The 17,910-nt window shown below is 44.1% G+C and overlaps 1 protein-coding gene and 1 non-coding gene across 2 annotated transcripts; one reads left to right on the top strand and one right to left on the bottom strand.

The window, feature by feature from the left end:
* The first annotated feature begins 3,557 nt into the window (after nt 1–3,557).
* LOC133894211 (small nucleolar RNA Z247) lies at nt 3,558–3,696 on the top strand. The gene has a single exon (XR_009905020.1). It is a non-coding gene; the product is annotated as a small nucleolar RNA Z247 (small nucleolar RNA).
* A 7,686-nt stretch (nt 3,697–11,382) lies between these two features.
* Nucleotides 11,383–17,568, bottom strand: LOC133892632 (ras-related protein RABE1c-like). Its single transcript, XM_062333522.1, has 8 exons — nt 17,299–17,568; nt 13,933–14,005; nt 13,741–13,841; nt 12,404–12,469; nt 12,221–12,315; nt 12,071–12,133; nt 11,857–11,952; nt 11,383–11,751 (listed from the first exon to the last, which is right to left on the bottom strand). Exons 1-8 carry the CDS (start codon nt 17,369–17,371, stop codon nt 11,668–11,670), a joined length of 651 nt encoding a protein of 216 aa, XP_062189506.1. The 5' UTR covers nt 17,372–17,568; the 3' UTR covers nt 11,383–11,667.
* Nucleotides 17,569–17,910: the final 342 nt, after the last annotated feature.

Here is a 17,910-nt window from a genome sequence, read left to right as displayed (position 1 = left end):
TGCTGGCCAGACGTGGTTTGGCAAAGTCGACTGCTGCTAGCTAGCTTGTTACGCTACGGCATTGTCTTAAAACAATCCACCAAATTGCTGGGAAGATGCTTCGGAACGTTTAAAAATCAAAACAAAACAGGCCATCTGACACATCGCCAACTATCCTCCAAACGGCAATCACAAGAATTTCACAATCCTAAAAAAACAGCATTTCACAATCCTTCAAGAAAACAAATGGCCATTTCATATTCTACACACCAACAAATATACCTTACGGCATAAAAGAAATATATTGACCAACCCTGTTTCCTCTTGATGTCGCAGAGATGGCATCGACCAACCCTGTTTCCTCTTCCTCCTCCCTCCCCCCCCCCCCCCAAAGGGAAAAAAATTCTCTGCTAGCGTGCTGCAAACAGACACTCCTGCAGCACCAGCCGGATGACTGTCAGGTGTCCCACGATCATAGTTTGCCATACTTTTACCCTATGTCTCACCCATTATAATTTCTAGCTTTTTCAAACCTTAAATAGGACGTGGCGAATAAATTGCTGGCCAGACGTGGTTTGGCAAAGTCGATTGCTGCTAGCTACTTCCTCTGTTTCATAATGTTTGTCCATGATCTCAGGAGTATCTGTCTCAAATTGTTTGTCCATTGCGGTAACTAAGAATGCTTTATGGTCCATTTTACTGCCATGCCCTTGAGTGCATACATGCATTTACTCTAACGCTGATGAGTTATTTACTCTCATTCTTACATTGATTAGGGGTAGCATGGTCATCTCAGTGTATTTTTTCACTAGATTTCAGTATTCCTTGGTTTGTACGTAATGATGGACGTGGACAAACATTGCGAAACGGATGAAGTAGCTTGTTACGCTACGGCATTGTCTTAAAACAATCCACCAAATTGCTGGGAAGATGCTTCGGAACGTTTAAAAATCAAAACAAAACAGGCCATCTGACACATGCCAACTATCCTCCAAACGGCAATCACAAGAATTTCACAATCCTAAAAAAACAGCATTTCACAATCCTTCAAGAAAACAAATGGCCATTTCATATTCTACACACCGACAAATACACCTTACGGCATAAAAGAAATATATTGACCAACCCTGTTTCCTCTTGATGTCGCAGAGATGGCATCGACCAACCCTGTTTCCTCTTCGTCCTCCCCCCCCCCCCCCCCAAAAAAAGGGAAAAAAATTTCTCTGTTGGCGTGCTGCAAACGGACGCTTCTGCAGCACCAGCCGGATGACTGCCAGGTGTCCCACAAACCAATCGCAAAGTATTCCAAGAGCCAGCCGCGCGAGCGCATGCAGCCGAAGCCGACATGGAACGAGCCGGAGCATGCATGCAGCAGCGCAAAGGAATTAATCCCAGCGCAAATTACTTTCCTAATCAATCTCGCATGCAGGTGACGCGCCGCTCGTCGATATCAGCGTTGGGGACTGCCTGCTCGTCGATATCAGCGACGCCGGGCTGCTAGATGTGGACGGGCTGCTCGACGATCTCGACATAGCCGGCATACTCGTCGTGCTCGTCGTGGACAGGTTGCTCGTCCATCTCTGCGACATCGAACTGCTCATCGTGGACGGGCTGCTCGATGATCTCGTCCAGGAGCCCGGCCATAGATGGATGGACTGCTGTAGTCATGGCTATCCCGACGGTGCCGGTATGCTCGGCGGGGACGAGCATCATCTCATCGGCGGCGACAACCTCCGCGATAAGAAACATTTTAGGTGATTCAAGGTGAAACGTTTCACGTTTTGATGTGTTTAACATGGATTCTACAGAATCATCAGAGAATTTAAAACGTTTCTTACAACCAAATAGGACCTAAATTACTGGCCAGACGTGGTTTGGCAAAGTCGACTGCTGCTACCTAGCTTGTTACGCTACGGCATAGTCTTAAAACAATCTACCAAATTGCTGCGTGAAGATGCTTCGGAACGTTTAAAACTCAAAACAAAACAGGCCATCTGACACATCGCCAACCATCCTCCAAACGGCAATCACAAGAATTTCACAATCCTAAAAAAACAGCATTTCACAATCCTTCAAGAAAACAAATAGCCATTTCATATTCTACACACCGACACGCACACCTTACGCTAACACTGGTCAGTATCACGCATAAAACAAAGTTGCATCGGCCAACCCATGGAAAGTTGTTCCGTTGTTTAGCCTGGTGCCGCAACATAAGCGAGGATCCAGATCCTCTGACCTCGTCTGGAGACAAACAATAATCGGTGAGGTTTACTGTTTACAGAAATATTGCAAAGATTTTACTATTCACTTAACTAGTGTAGCGTCTAGTCTTATCCATTCACTTGAGATTGAATGGCCCATTACGTTTTAAAATCAAATTTCCTTAAGTAAGGCTATCTTCAATAGATATTTTAAAAATTCATCTCTTATAATAATATTACAGCATCGCTTAATACTATTACAACATCTCTTATTTTTTTCATCTCCAACAGCTGCCCTATTTTTTATTTTCTATTACTCTCCTCCTTTATTCGGACCCACAACCATACTCTCATGAACAATATTACGGAGTATGTTTCCGGCCGTAAATTTGCCGTCTCCTCTATCCAACCAGCTTCCCTATACATGCACTGTAGCACTAGACAGAGTCTCCGTTGGAGACGGTTGCTGGCCGATCGGATCGGTATTTCTTGTGGCACAGTGATTTGTTAGGTGGATGCCGATTTGTAGACGGTTGCTGGGTGGATGCTGATTTGGTTGGAGTTAGCCTTGTTAGAGATATAGAAAGAATCTCTAGATTGGCTTGTAATCTATTCTGTTTCCTGTGTTTGTTATGCTATAGATAGAGATAAATCTCTTGTAATCAGGACTTGACTTAAAGGTCAAGTTTGCTCCCGATTGTAAGCTATACCGGCGGCTCTTGCTGGCTATATAAATACATGCAGCCTGGACGATGGGTTCTATGCTTCCCAAATTATTTCACATGGTAATCAGAGCCTGAAAAACGATCGGCTTCTGATCGCTCAAGGCCGATCGAACCCCTCCACACACAAACACACGAAGCCCTCATCCACCTTCGGATCTCCCAGTCCTATGGCGAGTTCGTCATCGCCTCTGGCCATGAACTCGACCTTGAGTCAGCCAGTTTCAGAGAAGCTCACAAAGAGCAATTATCTCCTATGGAAGGCCCAAGTTCTCGCCTCAGTTCGCAGCGCCCAGCTTGCCGATCATCTTGACGTCTCTATTGCACCTCCTTCTCATCAGATTGATGCCAAGGAAGGAGACAAGACCCTGAAAGCTCCAAATCCGGCGTACTCACAATGGCTGGCCTACGACCAACAGGTTCTCAGCTAACTGTTCGGGTCTCTCTCCCGTGAGATCCTAACACAAGTGGTGACCACAACTTCAGCAGCTGCTGCATGGAAGATGATTGGAGATATGTTCTCCTCTCAGACTCGCGCAAGGGCAGTCAACACCCGGATCACGCTTGCAACTACACAAAAGGCACCATGACGGTGACTGAATATATTGGCAAGATGAGATCTCTAGCCGACGAGATGGCATTAGCTGGGAAACCTCTAGAGGAGGAGAAGCTGGTGTCCTACGTCTTGTCTGGGCTTGATTATGAGTTCAATTCACTCGTGTTAGCCCTTGTGACTCGAGTTGAACCTGTTACAATGGGTGAGCTTTATGCTCAATTGCTCAGTTTCGAGACTCGGATGGATTTACTTCATGGAGGATCCCAATCTCAGTCTTCTGCGCATGCCGCTTCACGCAGTGGTCGCGGAGGAAACCAGCGTGGACGTGGTGGTTGAGGTCGCGGCAACAGCCGTGGTGGTGGCCGCGCTACTCAAGGAGGACGCGGCAGCAATCAGGGTGGCAGGGGCGCACCCAACAATCAGCAACGTCCGGTGTGCCAACTCTGCAAGAAGACTGGACACACGGTGATTGACTGCTGGCACCGGTTTGATCAAGATTTTGTTCCTGAAGAAAAGAGTGCTGGGGCGGCTATGACCTCCTATGGCATTGACACCAACTGGTACACCGACACCGGCGCCACAGATAATATCACCAGTGAACTTGACAAGCTGACCGTAAAGAGCAAGTACAATGGAGGAGATCAAATTTATACGGCCAGTGGAACAGGTATGGACATTAGTCATATTGGTCATACAATTGTTCATACCCCTAGTCGTCATCTTCATTTGAATAATGTTCTTCATGTTCCCGAAGCTCAAAAAAATCTTGTATCAGTTCATCGCCTTGCCTCCGATAATCATGCTTTTCTTGAGTTTCACCCTAACTTCTTTTTGATAAAGGATCAGGACACGAAGAAAATACTTCTTCAAGGCAAATGTAGAAGTGGTCTTTATCCCCTCCCTTCGGCTCCATTAGATTCAAAGAAGCTTGCTTTTGGCACCATCAAACCATCCTCTTCGAGATGGCATAATCGTTTAGGCCCCCCATCTTTTTCTATTGTTCAGCAGGTCATCAGTAGAAACAATCTTCCATGTTCTACTGAAATAAATAAGGAGTCTATTTGTGATGCCTGTCAAAAGGCTAAGAGTCATCAACTCCCTTATGCAAGGTCATCTAGTGTGTCGTCAGCCCCCTTAGAACTAGTGTTTTCTGATGTATGGGGACCTGCCCCTGATTCTGTAGGCAGAAAACAATATTATGTGAGTTTTGTTGATGACTATAGTAAGTTCACATGGATCTATTTGCTCAAACACAAGTCTGAGGTTTTCCAGATTTTTCATGATTTTCAATGTCTTGTCGAGCGCCTACTTGATCGTAAAATTGTTACCATGCAGACAGATTGGGGGGGGGGAGAATATGAGAGACTATACTATTTCTTTACAAAAGTTGGTATATCCCACCAAGTCTCTTGCCCACACTCTCACCAACAAAATGGAGCTGCTGAACGGAAGCATCACCATATAGTTGAGGTTGGCCTAGCTCTTCTTGCACATTCGTCAATTCCCTTAAAATTCTGGGATGAAGCCTTTCTATCTGCCACATATCTTATTAATCGCACTCCTAGTAAAGTCATTGACTTCGCTACACCTCTTGAGCGTTTATTTCATCAAAAACCAGATTATTCATCTCTTCGTGTTTTTGGTTGTGCTTGTTGGCCTAATCTTAGACCCTATAACTCCCGGAAACTCCAGTTTCGCTCTAAACAGTGTGTCTTTCTTGGTTACAACACCATGCACAAGGGATTCAAGTGTTTAGATGTTTCTACTGGTCGCATCTATATTTCTAGAGATGTTGTTTTTGATGAAGAGATTTTTCCTTTTTCAAAACTCCATCCCAATGCTGGTGCTCTTTTGCGGTCCGAAATTAATCTGCTCCCTTTCCATCTACAGAACTTGCCCAATTTGCATCATGGGGGTGAACATAATGATCAAATGACTAATGATCCTATTAATCCTGATCCTAACAGTGCAAATGTGCAAGCTTCTGGTCATGACATGCAGATTTCAGACATGGGCGCTGCAGACATCCCTGACACAATGGCTGTTCCTGGAGAATTTTCTAATGCAATGGCTGACGCAATGGCTCTTCCTGCTGGTTCCTCCTCTAACTTGGAGCCGGCACCTGCTTCGTCTAACTCTGGTGCACTCAACACACCAGACGTCGGACCTTCCGGTGCTGAAGACTCTACAGCCGATGCCGTGCAAGGACTTCCAGATGCGCCAGCTTCTTCCGCTAGGCCTGTGACTCGGCTACAGCATGGGATTCGTAAATCCAAAGTCTACACCGATGGAACAATCAGGTATGGTTGTTTCACTTCTACAGGGGAGCCACAAGAATTAAAAGAAGCCTTAGGTGATGAGAAGTGGAAAGCTGCGATGGATGAGGAGTATTCAGCACTTCTCAAAAATAAAACCTGGCATCTGGTTCCTCCTGAGAAAGGTAGAAATATTATTGATTGTAAATGGGTATACAAAATTAAAAGAAAGGCTGATGGTACTATAGATAGATATAAGGCTCGATTAGTAGCAAAAGGTTTTAAACAGAGATATGGACTTGACTACGAGGATACTTTCAGTCCTGTAGTCAAAGCTGCTACTACCAGAACAGTTTTGTCTGTTGCAGTTTCCAGAGGATGGTGTCTTCGTCAGCTAGATGTGAAGAATGCATTTTTGCATGGTGTCTTAGAAGAAGATGTATACATGAGGCAGCCTCTAGGATATGAAGAACAAGATACGCCACAATATGTCTGTAAGTTAGATAAGGCGATATATGGACTAAAACAAGCACCCAGAGCATGGTACTCCAGGTTGAGTCAGAAGCTACAACAACTTGGTTTCTGTCCTTCAAAGGCTGATATTTCCTTGTTCATTTATAATAAAGGAGGTGTTATGATATTTCTACTAATATATGTAGATGATATAATTGTTGCAAGTTCTTCACAAGATGCAGTGGGAGCATTGCTTCAAGATCTCAAGACAGAGTTTGCTCTCAAGGATCTAGGAGAGCTGAGTTATTTCCTGGGCATCGAAGTAAAGAAGGTACGTGATGGTATTTTATTATCTCAAGAAAAATATGCATTAGATATAATCAAGCGTGTGGGGATGGATAACTGCAAACCGGTGAATACACCTCTATCTAAATCTGAGAAACTTTCGGTTCAAGAAGGAGAGATGCTGGGAGCAGAAGATGCAACACATTATAGGAGTGTTGTTGGTGCCTTGCAGTATTGACTCTAACAAGGTCTGATATATCTTTCTTAGTTAACAAGGTGTGTCAGTTTTTGCATTCTCCTACTTCTATTCATTGGGCGGCTGTTAAAAGAATATTGAGATATCTTAAAGGTACTTTGAGTACGGGACTTAAAATAGCAAAATCAGCTTCCATGTTGGTTAGTGCTTTCTCTGATGCAGACTGGGCAGGGTGCATTGATGATCGATGCTCTACCAGTGGCTTTGCTGTATTTTTGGGTTGTAATCTCATTTCATGGAGTGCACGAAAGCAAGCTACTGTGTCTAGATCCAGTACTGAGGCGGAATATAAAGCACTGGCAAATGCTACAGCAGAAGTTATGTGGATACAAACCGTATTGAAAGAACTAAGAGTGCAATGTCCTTCAGCCGCCTGTCTATGGTGTGATAATATTGGCGCAACTTATCTATCTTCAAATCCAGTTTTTCATACCAGAACAAAGCATATTGAAGTAGATTATCATTTTGTTCAGGAGCGTGTAGCACAGAAACTTTTGGAGATTCGATTTATCTCTACAAAAGATCAAGTAGCAGACGGTTTTACCAAAGTCCTCTCAGCACAACAATTGGAGAATTTTAGACACAATCTTAACTTAGAGAAGTTATGATTGAGAGGGGCTGTTAGAGATATAGAAAGAATCTCTAGATTGGCTTGTAATCTATTCCGTTTCCTGTGTTTGTTATGCTATAGATAGAGATAAATCTCTTGTAATCAGGACTTGACTTAAAGGTCAAGTTTGCTCCCGATTTTTAGCTATACCGGCGGCTCTTGCTGGCTATATAAATACATGCAGCCCGGACGATGGGTTCTATGCTTCCCAAATTATTTCACAAGCCTAAGTAAGAGGATCCCGATTCAGCACAGAGTGGGCATTGCCCCATCCCAAGCGCATTGGCCAAAAACAGCAGCGACTCAGCACAGCCAGCACCAGCACGTTGATTAGCGGTTAGGATAACGCCATGGAATAATTGATCACGGCGATCATGATTAGATTTGATTTCCGTGTAGTGTAGCCCTGGCCAACAACAAAAATTGATTACCGTGTATAAGAAATAGATGAGGTTGTGATTAGATCTGTGTTGGCGTGTACCTGGACCGAATCAGAATCGGAAGGTTTATATGTTCTTCAGCTGGCGCCATTTGGAATGCTGTCGCCAGATGGGCTAGCTGCAATCCTTTTTATTCAATTCCTCCTTTCAATTTGGGCTAGCTGTAATCATTTGGATGGAACCGTCGTCAACTTTGCGTAGTCATGAACTGCAATGTCAGCAGGAGAAAAGCCTGGAGTAATATATGATTCACCTGGCTCAACAAGTAGGAATTTAGGACCAATATATGTTCTACGATCGGTAACCGGTACTACTCGATTCGTCACACCATGTTTTCGTTGTTCAGGGTCGAACCAGTCGATTATACGGGGAGACGGAGAGCATCTGTTGACCTAGCTGGGTTTAGAACGGTGTCAAGGACAAAACCGAGCCATTTGGAGTGCAAGCATCTGTTGGAAACTGGATTCTTGTACGGCCTTTGAAGATGTTGGACAAAAGAGTTCCATACTACACATGCCAACCGGGCAAATGATTCGTTTTATGAAATTATTATGGATTTTTTTTAGCTGAAAGAGTGCCCCACCATGTGAGCAGCAGAAGGGATCGGGAGGAGGAGGTGAAAAAGAACACAAACAAACTGGGATAGGAGAGAGAGAGTAGAGGAATACTTGGAAAGAAAGTAGTTACATGTTTCTATCTTCATGCCCTCTCCCTCTCACGGCCTCTCCGTTTATAGTCGTTACAGGGCTGCAGCCTGATCGCCACTCAGGGCTAGACGGTCCACTCAGACCCATATACCTTCTTGCTTGTTTGCCTGCTTCACTGTCCACGCCTAGGCCCCGCACTTGTGGTTCCATTCTCGTCTTCCTCGTTAGACAGGTTCCCACCTTGGAGCTCCAGCACAGGTGCGCTGCTAGCATCCCCTTCCCCTTGCGAGCCTGCTTGACACCAAGCAGGTGCGAAGGAAAATTCTTGCTTGAGCGCTTCCAGGTCTTCCCACGTCGCCAGGGTGGTCGGAAGATGCGACCACTAGATGAGAGCCTGCTGAACTGTCCAATGGCCGACCATCTTGATTCTGCGCTGCAGCACCATCTAGGGAACCTACAGAGCACCAAGAGCATCAGGAATAACTGGAGTTACCTGATGGTTGACGTCGGCTGCACGTTTCAGTAGGGAGACATGGAAGATTGGGTGGACTGTAGAGTCTGGTGGTAATACCAACTTGTATGCAGCTTCACCAATTTGAGCAATAATGCGAAATGGTCCGAAGAACTTGAATGCAAGCTTCTGGTTTGCACGCGGAGCCAATGATAATTGAACATAAGGTTGCATCTTCAGATAAACTGAATCTCCCACTTGGAACTGGTGTTCAGAACGGTGTTTATCAGCTTGCCTCTTCATGCGCTGCTTGGCTCGTAATAGGTGTTGCTGCAGGAGTCGATCCATGACTTGTTTTTCTTGCAACCAGGTTGATAAGGAGGGCTTAGAGCAAGCATCATCAGGAGAGATATCGAAATGCCAAGGTTGTACCCATATAGTGCCTCGAATGGAGAACAATTAAGTGCTGAATGTGAACTGGTGTTGTACCAATATTCCGCCAAATGAATCCATTTTTTTGCAGGGCATGAATGCACAAAACAGCGAAGATAAGTCACCATGCATTGTTTAACGTGCTCTGTCTGCCCGTCAGACTGGGGATGATAAGCGGAACTGAGACAAAGTTGTACACCAACCAGTCGAAACAACTCGTGCCAAACATTGCTGTGAAAACAGGGTCTCTATATGACACTATGGACTGAGGTAGCCCATGGAGCTTGTAAATATGTAGCAAGAATTGTTTAGCAGCTAATGCAGCAGTGTATGGATGGTTCAGTAATATGAAATGTGCATATTTAGTGAAAAGATCAACTACCACAAGCATACAATTGGTAGTAGAAGAACGAGGCAAACCTTCCACAAAGTCCATGGAGACAATCTACCAAGCTTGATGAGGTACAGACAGAGGTTGCAAAAGACTAGGCAAACGAGATCGATCTGGTTTAGCTTGCTGACATATAGAGCATTGTCTGACAAAGTGATGAACTGCAGTTTTCATACCTTGCCAAGCAAAGATTCGTTTAAGTCGTCGATATGTAATAGGAATGCCCGAATGACCACCAACTGGGTTATCATGCAATGCTTGGATCAGTTTGGTTTGCAGATTTTCATCTTTGCCAATCCAGATTCTCTTTTTATATCTTAAGATCCCACTTGGAAAGTGAAATGAGGAACTTTGCTAGAGATAATGTCAACTTATGAATCAACTGTTGAGCTTGTTCATCTTATTGGTAGCTGAGGATTACCTCTTGAAGCCACTGAAGGGTGCAAATAGATAGGGCAGCACAAGAAAGTTTAGAATGAGGGACACGTGATAAGGCATCAGTCACCCTGTTATATGTACCTTTCTTGTATATAATTCTATATTGCAAGCCTAGCAGCTTTGTGAAAACTTTATGTTGCCAATGAGTATGAAGGCGCTGCTTAGTAAGATAGCATAAACTATGCTGATCAGTAAAGATAATGAACTCCCCTAGCTGCAGATAAGACCTCCACTATTGTATAGCAGTAAGAATAGCAAGGTATTCTTTCTCATATGTGGAAAGACCTTGTAATTTAGGACCCAAAGCTTTACTGATGAAGGCAAGTGGATGACCTTCCTGTAGAAGAACATCACCTACTCCAATGTTGCTAGCATAAGTTTCTATGCAAAAGGGCTTAGAGAAAATGGGCAATGCCAGCACAGGAGTATGACTTAATGCATTCTTTAGTGCTTGAAATGCTACATCATGTTCATGAGTCCACACAAAATAAGGAGTTCTTCAGGAGGTTAGTAAGAGGTCTACTAATATTACCAAAATGCTTGACAAATTTCCTGTAGTACCCAACCAAACCTAGGAATCCTCTCAACTCCTTGATGTTCTGAGGTATAGGCCAAGAAACAATGGCTGACACTTTCCTTGAATCAGTAGCAACACCATCTCCACTGATGATGTAGCCCAAATAAGCTATTTTCCTCTGAGCAAAGGTGCATTTAGATAACTTCACATACCAATGGTCTTGTTTTAACAAAAGGAGAACTTGTCTGATGTGAGTGATATGTTCCTTATAAGAGGTTCTATAGATAAGAATATCATAAAATAAAACCAGAACATATTTCCTTAAGAGAGGTGATAAGGTCTTATTCATGGCTACTTGAAATGTGGCAGGGGCACCAGTTAGTCCAAGTATCATCACACTGAATTCATAATGAACTCTGAGTTTGAAAGGAAGTTTTATACTCTTCACCCTTTTGTAATAACATTTGGTCAAAACTAGCCCTGAGATCCAAACTTGTGAACCAAGAAGCATTGGAGAGCTCATCCAAGATTCCATCAATAATAGGAATAGAATATTTACCTTTAATCATTCAAATGTCTGTAATCAACACAAAATCCCTAAGTTCCATTCCCACCTTTCTCGTTAGATAGGTTCCCGCCTTGGAGCTCCGACACAGGTATGCTGCTAGCACACCAGCAGTTGCAATCCATAGAGGTCGCATTTTCAGTGATCCTCCGTACACATATGATATATTGGAACATAGGGGTCACGGGTAATGCACATGGAGCAATTGGATATAATGCACTAATGTACAAGCACGATTCCATACATCAGATACTGCTGTCTCTTGAAGGCTTTGTTTACATGACAGGAGCAAATCCATCGGCTTATCTATTGAAATGTTTGCTCTGGCAAATCTGGAGCTAAAACAAGAGTTTCCAAGCATACATTAGCACGAAACACTGGGCTACAACACGGCAATGTAAATAAGAAACACTGGAACCTCACTGAAGAATGAGACAGACGCTGTGCAATTTTGCCACTGCGTTGATCAGGTGTTACAGCAGGATGACCACCGCGATGAGGCAGCACCAGCCTGATCTGGATCTGGCCTACTGATCTGAATAGTTGGGGGCTGCATAGTTCGGCAAAGATTAGAATTTCCAAAGTAACAATTAACATGAAAATGAGCAAATGGGAATAACATGAGTAAGAGTTTACAGCACGACAGAATATCTACCTCAGTTGCAGCGGCAACACTTTCCGTCAACCTTTGCTTTATGTCCCTTGCCATGGTAAAGAATACCTGCTCTACATTTTGATTTGTTTTTGCACTCTGCATACAATTCAATTGATGTCCGTTAAATGGATCATCTTGGCAAGCTGATAATTTTGATGAACAAGCAACGCTGACTTGGGAGGTATATTACTCAGCTTAAAGTAATAAAATTTACCGTCTCAAAAAATTTAATCCCGTACTCATCTGCGAGCTTCTGACCTTGAGCTGTGGATACCACCTGTTCACAGGAAACATGTCACTACGGGCATGGAGAAGAACGGCCATGGATGTCTAACACAGAAGGTAATTTAATGAAAGCATTTACCCGCTTTGCATCCATATCAACCTTGTTGCCCACCAAGATCTTGTTGACGTTGTCGGATGCATGCTGCTCTATGTTGCGAATCCAATTTCTAATGTCTAAAAGTTAATTAAGAAAGACAATTAAGAGAGCTAGTAGCATTTTGATCTTCTGTCAACAAACAAGATGCACATGAATGTTGGATACTGTTAAAGGAGGACTCGTCTGTGACATCATATACAAGAAGAATACCCATAGCTCCTCTATAGTAAGCTGCAAAACGGGAAAAAAGAATCAAGAAATCAAATAAGGAGCAGAAACCTTGCTTACAATACAAAATGAATTGCTACTGTAAACATTTGGAGATTTGTAACACTATGAGAATATATATATATATATATATATATATATATATATATATATATGACTAAGTGCCCAAGAATTTGTTGCTAATTCACCATCCTATACATGTGGTGAACAATGAAACATTTACAGATAACTGACATATAATTGGGCATAGCCGCATAGGCATATGTATATGATCTGCTTAAACTATCAGAAAGCAGGATAGTCAGGTTTGCAATCGAGAAGCAAGAACGCAAAAGGAACAATTTCACATTTACAACACATAGAAGCGGGAATGTACCTTTTATGCTATTTCAAAGACGGTGTGAATACTATTAACATATCATGTTAGGTGTACAGCTGAAATTGCATTAGTTCTAGTTTTTAAACTCTTCACGTCAAAGCAACAACAACAACAAAACTCAACCACAGGGAGAAGACATCCCACTAACTTTGTCTTAAGATAGGGGAGTATCAAACCCTTTAGGGAGTTACTTACACGGCCTGCGAGCATCCAGGTTTGAGCCCGGCTGGGCGGCCTCTCAATTGAAGGCTCTACCAACTGAGCTATTGCTTGGTTCTCACGTCAAAGCAACCAAAACCAAGACATTTAGTGGTATGCGCTTCCTGAACTTTTGGGGTTGGGTAGTTGTTTGTATAGGCTTCATGGTCAAGTCAAGGTGGACTTTCGGGTCTTTTGGGTTCACAAAACATCAACAAGTTTCACTAACATGGCACGGGTCAGCCCAGCCTGACCACAAGTTCTTTTTACCATGCTCGTATATTTTTCTATCCCTCCCTGTTCTAAAATACCTGAAGTGAGTACTTTCAGCAAATACAAAAAAAATATATTATGCTCTAAATATTCAAGTGTTGGACTGGATAGGACCTTCTCGTGATCAAAAGAAAATTTTCAAAGTCTAGGGCGCTGCTGAAATTCTGGCTACATCTCGGCAGTGGTAGCACGCACATGTATACGAGTTGTTCACCTATGGCATCTGAGCCAATACCAGCTTGAGGGCATACTGGAACCAGTAAAATGCTATGCATCTACTCAAATGACAGATTTCTTTGACAAACTATAGGAACTAGAGTTCCAAATATGGTGTTTTATTGAGAGGTGGAGAGATATTTACTTCATATTTCACATATAGTCCCACATGAGCATCGTAGTAAAAAAAGAAAGAACATGTAAGTACCAGTTGTAATTGTTCGGAAACGTTCTTGACCAGCAGTATCCCAAATTTGTAATTTTACACGCTTTCCATCAAGCTCAACTGTCCTAACCTTGAAATCAATGCTTGACAAAAGGGGGGAAAAGTCAACTTTAGAATATAGACTTACACAAGTGAATGCTTAAAAGCGAGAATAATGATTAGCTGAGTCCATACCCAATGGTGGTGATAAAACTCGTTGTGAATGTATCATCAGAGAACCGCAGCAACAAGCAACTCTTTCCTACTCCTGGAGATAAAAAGGGGCCTCATATTAGACTGCATACACTATGTTGTCTGAGAGAAAGCTGCATAAACACATAATCTGACCAAAAGGTATTGGTTGAGGAAACAAATTAACGAATGCAACACATCAACAAGGATGGGGATCCATCAGTGTGTCAAAGCAACAGCATAGGAGGGGACCTCACATGATTCTGACTGTCCAAACAAACATTTGATACGCAAGATCAATTGCTCTCACTCCTATCGTATGTGATAAATTGAAACAACACGCAGAATTCTGTGCATGTGTGTGGGTCTGTGGGGGGTGGGAAGGGGTTTACAAAGCTTTCCAATCAAATGTCGCAGACAAAAAAAACATGTTAATCCCTTTGTGCAAATCACCAGGGTTGTCCATGAAGTGTTCAGTGGAGGGATTTAAGTATTGTGAGGACACTTTTTGAAAAGAAAATCACTAGTTCCAACAATTTCAAAACAAAATTCATCTTTTTTTTCTGACAAATGTCACATTTTAAAAAATACAATAGAAAGTAGAAAAACAATATAGTTGAATGAGGAACAATTCTATCACAACTAAATAGATGGTATGAGCAGACGAGAAGCTGGCCTTTTGTTCTTCCAATTATCTCAACAAGAAAGAATTGTTATGTTATGATCCTAGGATCGTTATACTGTCCAGATATTTGATCTTGTAAGAAACATTGAACTTTGATTAATGGGCAATCTTTCTGCCTTAGTATTTTTACCATTCTTCTCACTGTGGCTATGAGCACAAATATTCATGTCAGGTGGTAAGTGTTAGATATATATAGTCCTCTGTGTAATATCCCCATCATATAAGGGGTTTTGTGCATGTATATACTGGCTCAGGGCCTCCAGAGAATACAAGTTGATATTCCTAACATGGTTTTAGAGCTAGAATTTTTTTAGGACGCCGCAACTCGTCCATCTAGCCTCTCCTTTGTTCTCTTGTTGTGTCAAAAGCTAAGCGTATTGATGCAATCAGCTTCAGGATTTGGCAAGCACCTGTGGAAGCTTCCAAGGGTCCCATTACCTTCCGGATTAATAAGCAATCAACACCGTTTCTTGGGTGTTCCTTTTCGACATGCTCTGTCACCTCGGTTTCTCGCGTCAATGGATCAATTGGATTGCTATTCTACTATCCACCTCAAGCACTAGAATACTTATCAATGGTCAACCTGGCCAGCGGATTTGTCATGCAAGGGGACTCCGCCAGGGTGACCCTTTGTCGCTGATGCTGCTCATCCTGGTGATGGAAGCCCTGAACGCCTTGATTTTAAAAGCTGATAGGCTTATGTTGTTCAACGATCTACTGGCCGGGATCAAGAGTAGAGCTTCGCTTTATGCTGATGACTTGGTGATTTTCCTCTCGCCGCGCATGCAGGACCTGGTGCTCATCAGGGCCATCCTTGATGCATTCGCGGCGGCATCGGGCCTCTACAACAATTTGAACAAATGTCAGTTAGCATCGATTCAATGCCGGGAGGAGGATATCATCATGACTGGAAACAGTCTTTTCCCCTCTCAGGTCGCCACGTTCCTGGTTAAGTATCTTGGAATCCCTTTAGCGTTGACAAAGCTGCAGAAATGCGACGTCCAGTCGCTCATGGACGTCGTGGCTGACAGACTGCCAACATGGAAATGGGGCATGCTCACCACAGCCGGTCACGTTGTGCTCACTAAGGTGACTCTTACGGCGATTCCTATCTACATATCCATTGCAACTTGCCTACCGCCATGGGCGCTTGAAGCTATTGACAAGCTCCAATGTGCGTTCCTTTGGCGCGGCACAGACATGGTGTCCAGTGGCCACTGCTTGGTGTCCTGGCCACGTGTTTGCCGACTGATGTCGCTTGGCGATTTGGGGCTACTCAACCTCTTGTTTTTATGCTTTGCACTCCGCCTCCATTGGGAATGGCTACGCTGAGTGAACGATATGAGAACTTGGGTTTCCCTGCCATCCAGAACTGAACGCATCGTTCGTACAATGTTCGATGCATCTTTCTCGATCGAAATTGGCAACGGCTCCATGGCCTTGTTCTGGACAGGTAGATGGCTGTTTGGTTCTTCTATCCAAAAAATGGCGCCTAATCTGTCCCAGGTTGTAGGTAAACGCACCTTGCGTACACGCCTGGTGGCCGACGCCTTGTGCAATCGGCAGTGGGTGTGGGACATCGAAGGATCCCTGACGATGGTTATTCTGATTGAGTATCTCCGGGTCTAGGACGCCGTAGAACACGTCCAATTGTCCGATGCTCCGGACAGGTTCATCTAGAAATGGTCGACCGATCAACGGTACTCATCATCTTCAACATACAGAGCTTTCTTCCATGGACAGACGGAGCTTCCAGGGGCCAAACAGCTATGGAAGAAGAAGGCACCAGCAAAATGCAAGTTTTTATTTTGGCTGTCTCTCTTTGGCTGCTGCTGGACGAACAATCGACTGCAGAGGCACAACTTGAGGAATGGAGGCCCTTGCTCCCTATGTCTCCAAGCGCCGGAAACTATCCAACACCTGATTCTCGGTTGCGTTTACAGTCGGGAGATTTGGTTTCACCTTTTGAGGCCAGGAAACCTTCATCGTTTCACTCCGCGGGCTGACATGGACCTTGTGGAATGGTGGCTCCCGAATTGCAAGCGGCTCCCTAAGGAAACTAGGCACGGATTTGATTCCCTCTTCGTTCTTGGCAGCTGGTGCATCTGGAAGGAACGAAATCAACGAGTTTTCAATCATACGTCGACCTTGCCGGGTGTCCTGAGCAGGGCGATCATGGACGAGGGGCGCTGCTGGGTGCGAGCGGGGAACAGGCGCTTGCTGGAGCTCCTGCAGGCTTAGCTTTTGTGCTCTGTTTCGCCCTTGTTGGTCGTTCTTGTTCCTACATGTAATCGCTAAACGTTTTCCTCAGCCGCGCCGTCAGGCACGGACGCGGCGATAAGGTCGCTTCTACGCGTTTCCACTTCGCTTATTCCTCTTAATGAAAAAACGCGCTAAGACGCGTTCTCGAAAAAAAATAACTCAATCTTCCTTCAATCCTCCCCCAACAATCCGTCTTTCCGTACTATCAAGCCCTCTAGAGATGCAGAAGTAGTACTAAAAGGAAACTGGCAAGAGTACAAGCAGCAGGCTACAACCACTAGGAAATCGAGCTAATCAAGCAAGCAAACATGCTAAGCTAAGCCTCATTTGCAAGCATCCAAGAACCGAAACCGCAGAAAGAATCGCGGGGGGGAGGGAGAAGAGCGATTTTCTTGGGCTTAGGTGAGATATGGGGAACGCACCGCTGTCCCCGATGAGGAGCAGCTTGATGAGGTGGTCGTAGTCGCCCCGCGACCTCGACGGGGCCGCCGCCATGGTTGGTCGTCCTCGCCGCCGCCGACGAGCTCTCCTCCTCGCGCTTGTGGGGGGATTTCTGGCTCTCTTCTCTCTCTTACCGAGGAGCCGAGGAGGAGAGAGACGAGGGGACGGAAGAAGCAACAGCGGAGGCGTCCAGGTGCACGCGAGAGGGAGAAAACAAGGACGGGAATGTGCAGCTGGACCTGTACTGTATCAGGACGGTATTTTTGTAGTCTTCCCCGCCGCGGGCCAGTGCTGCGTTGGCTTGGCGGCGTAGATATACGCCGTGGCAGTTGCCGGTTGGTGTGTACCTAACCTATCCTGGTGGTGGCTGTCCACCGTTTCAAAATTGCCAAATTGGGGAATATAGTTGTAGTGTAGTACTTTCCAATCTTTTAGTTGTCATTGGTTATTCGTATAAGTTTTATTTGTATAGATTGTATACGCAGGTTGAAAGGATATAGACTGAGTGATGTTATATTTATTGAAAAGAAGAGTATTTAGTTGGTTGTATCTGTCTGGATATATTGAGCTGAGTTTATATTTGGTAGGCCGAA

Source organism: Phragmites australis, chromosome 15 (genome assembly GCF_958298935.1).
Source record: "Phragmites australis chromosome 15, lpPhrAust1.1, whole genome shotgun sequence".
Lineage (NCBI taxonomy): Eukaryota > Viridiplantae > Streptophyta > Magnoliopsida > Poales > Poaceae > Phragmites > Phragmites australis.
Note: the sequence above shows the minus strand (reverse complement) of the source record. Positions and strands in the feature narration are given on the sequence as shown.

Bases quoted from the DNA above. Each gene is read 5' to 3' on its own strand.
- LOC133892632 (XM_062333522.1), bottom strand. From the start codon at position 17,371: ATGGCGGCGGCCCCGTCGAGGTCGCGGGGCGACTACGACCACCTCATC. The intron at 13,842-13,932 runs GTATGGACTCAG...CCTTTTGTCAAG, and splicing joins AGTTTTATCACCACCATTGG to CATTGATTTCAAGGTTAGGA. The intron at 12,316-12,403 runs GTATCCAACATT...ATTAACTTTTAG, and splicing joins AGACGAGTCCTCCTTTAACA to ACATTAGAAATTGGATTCGC.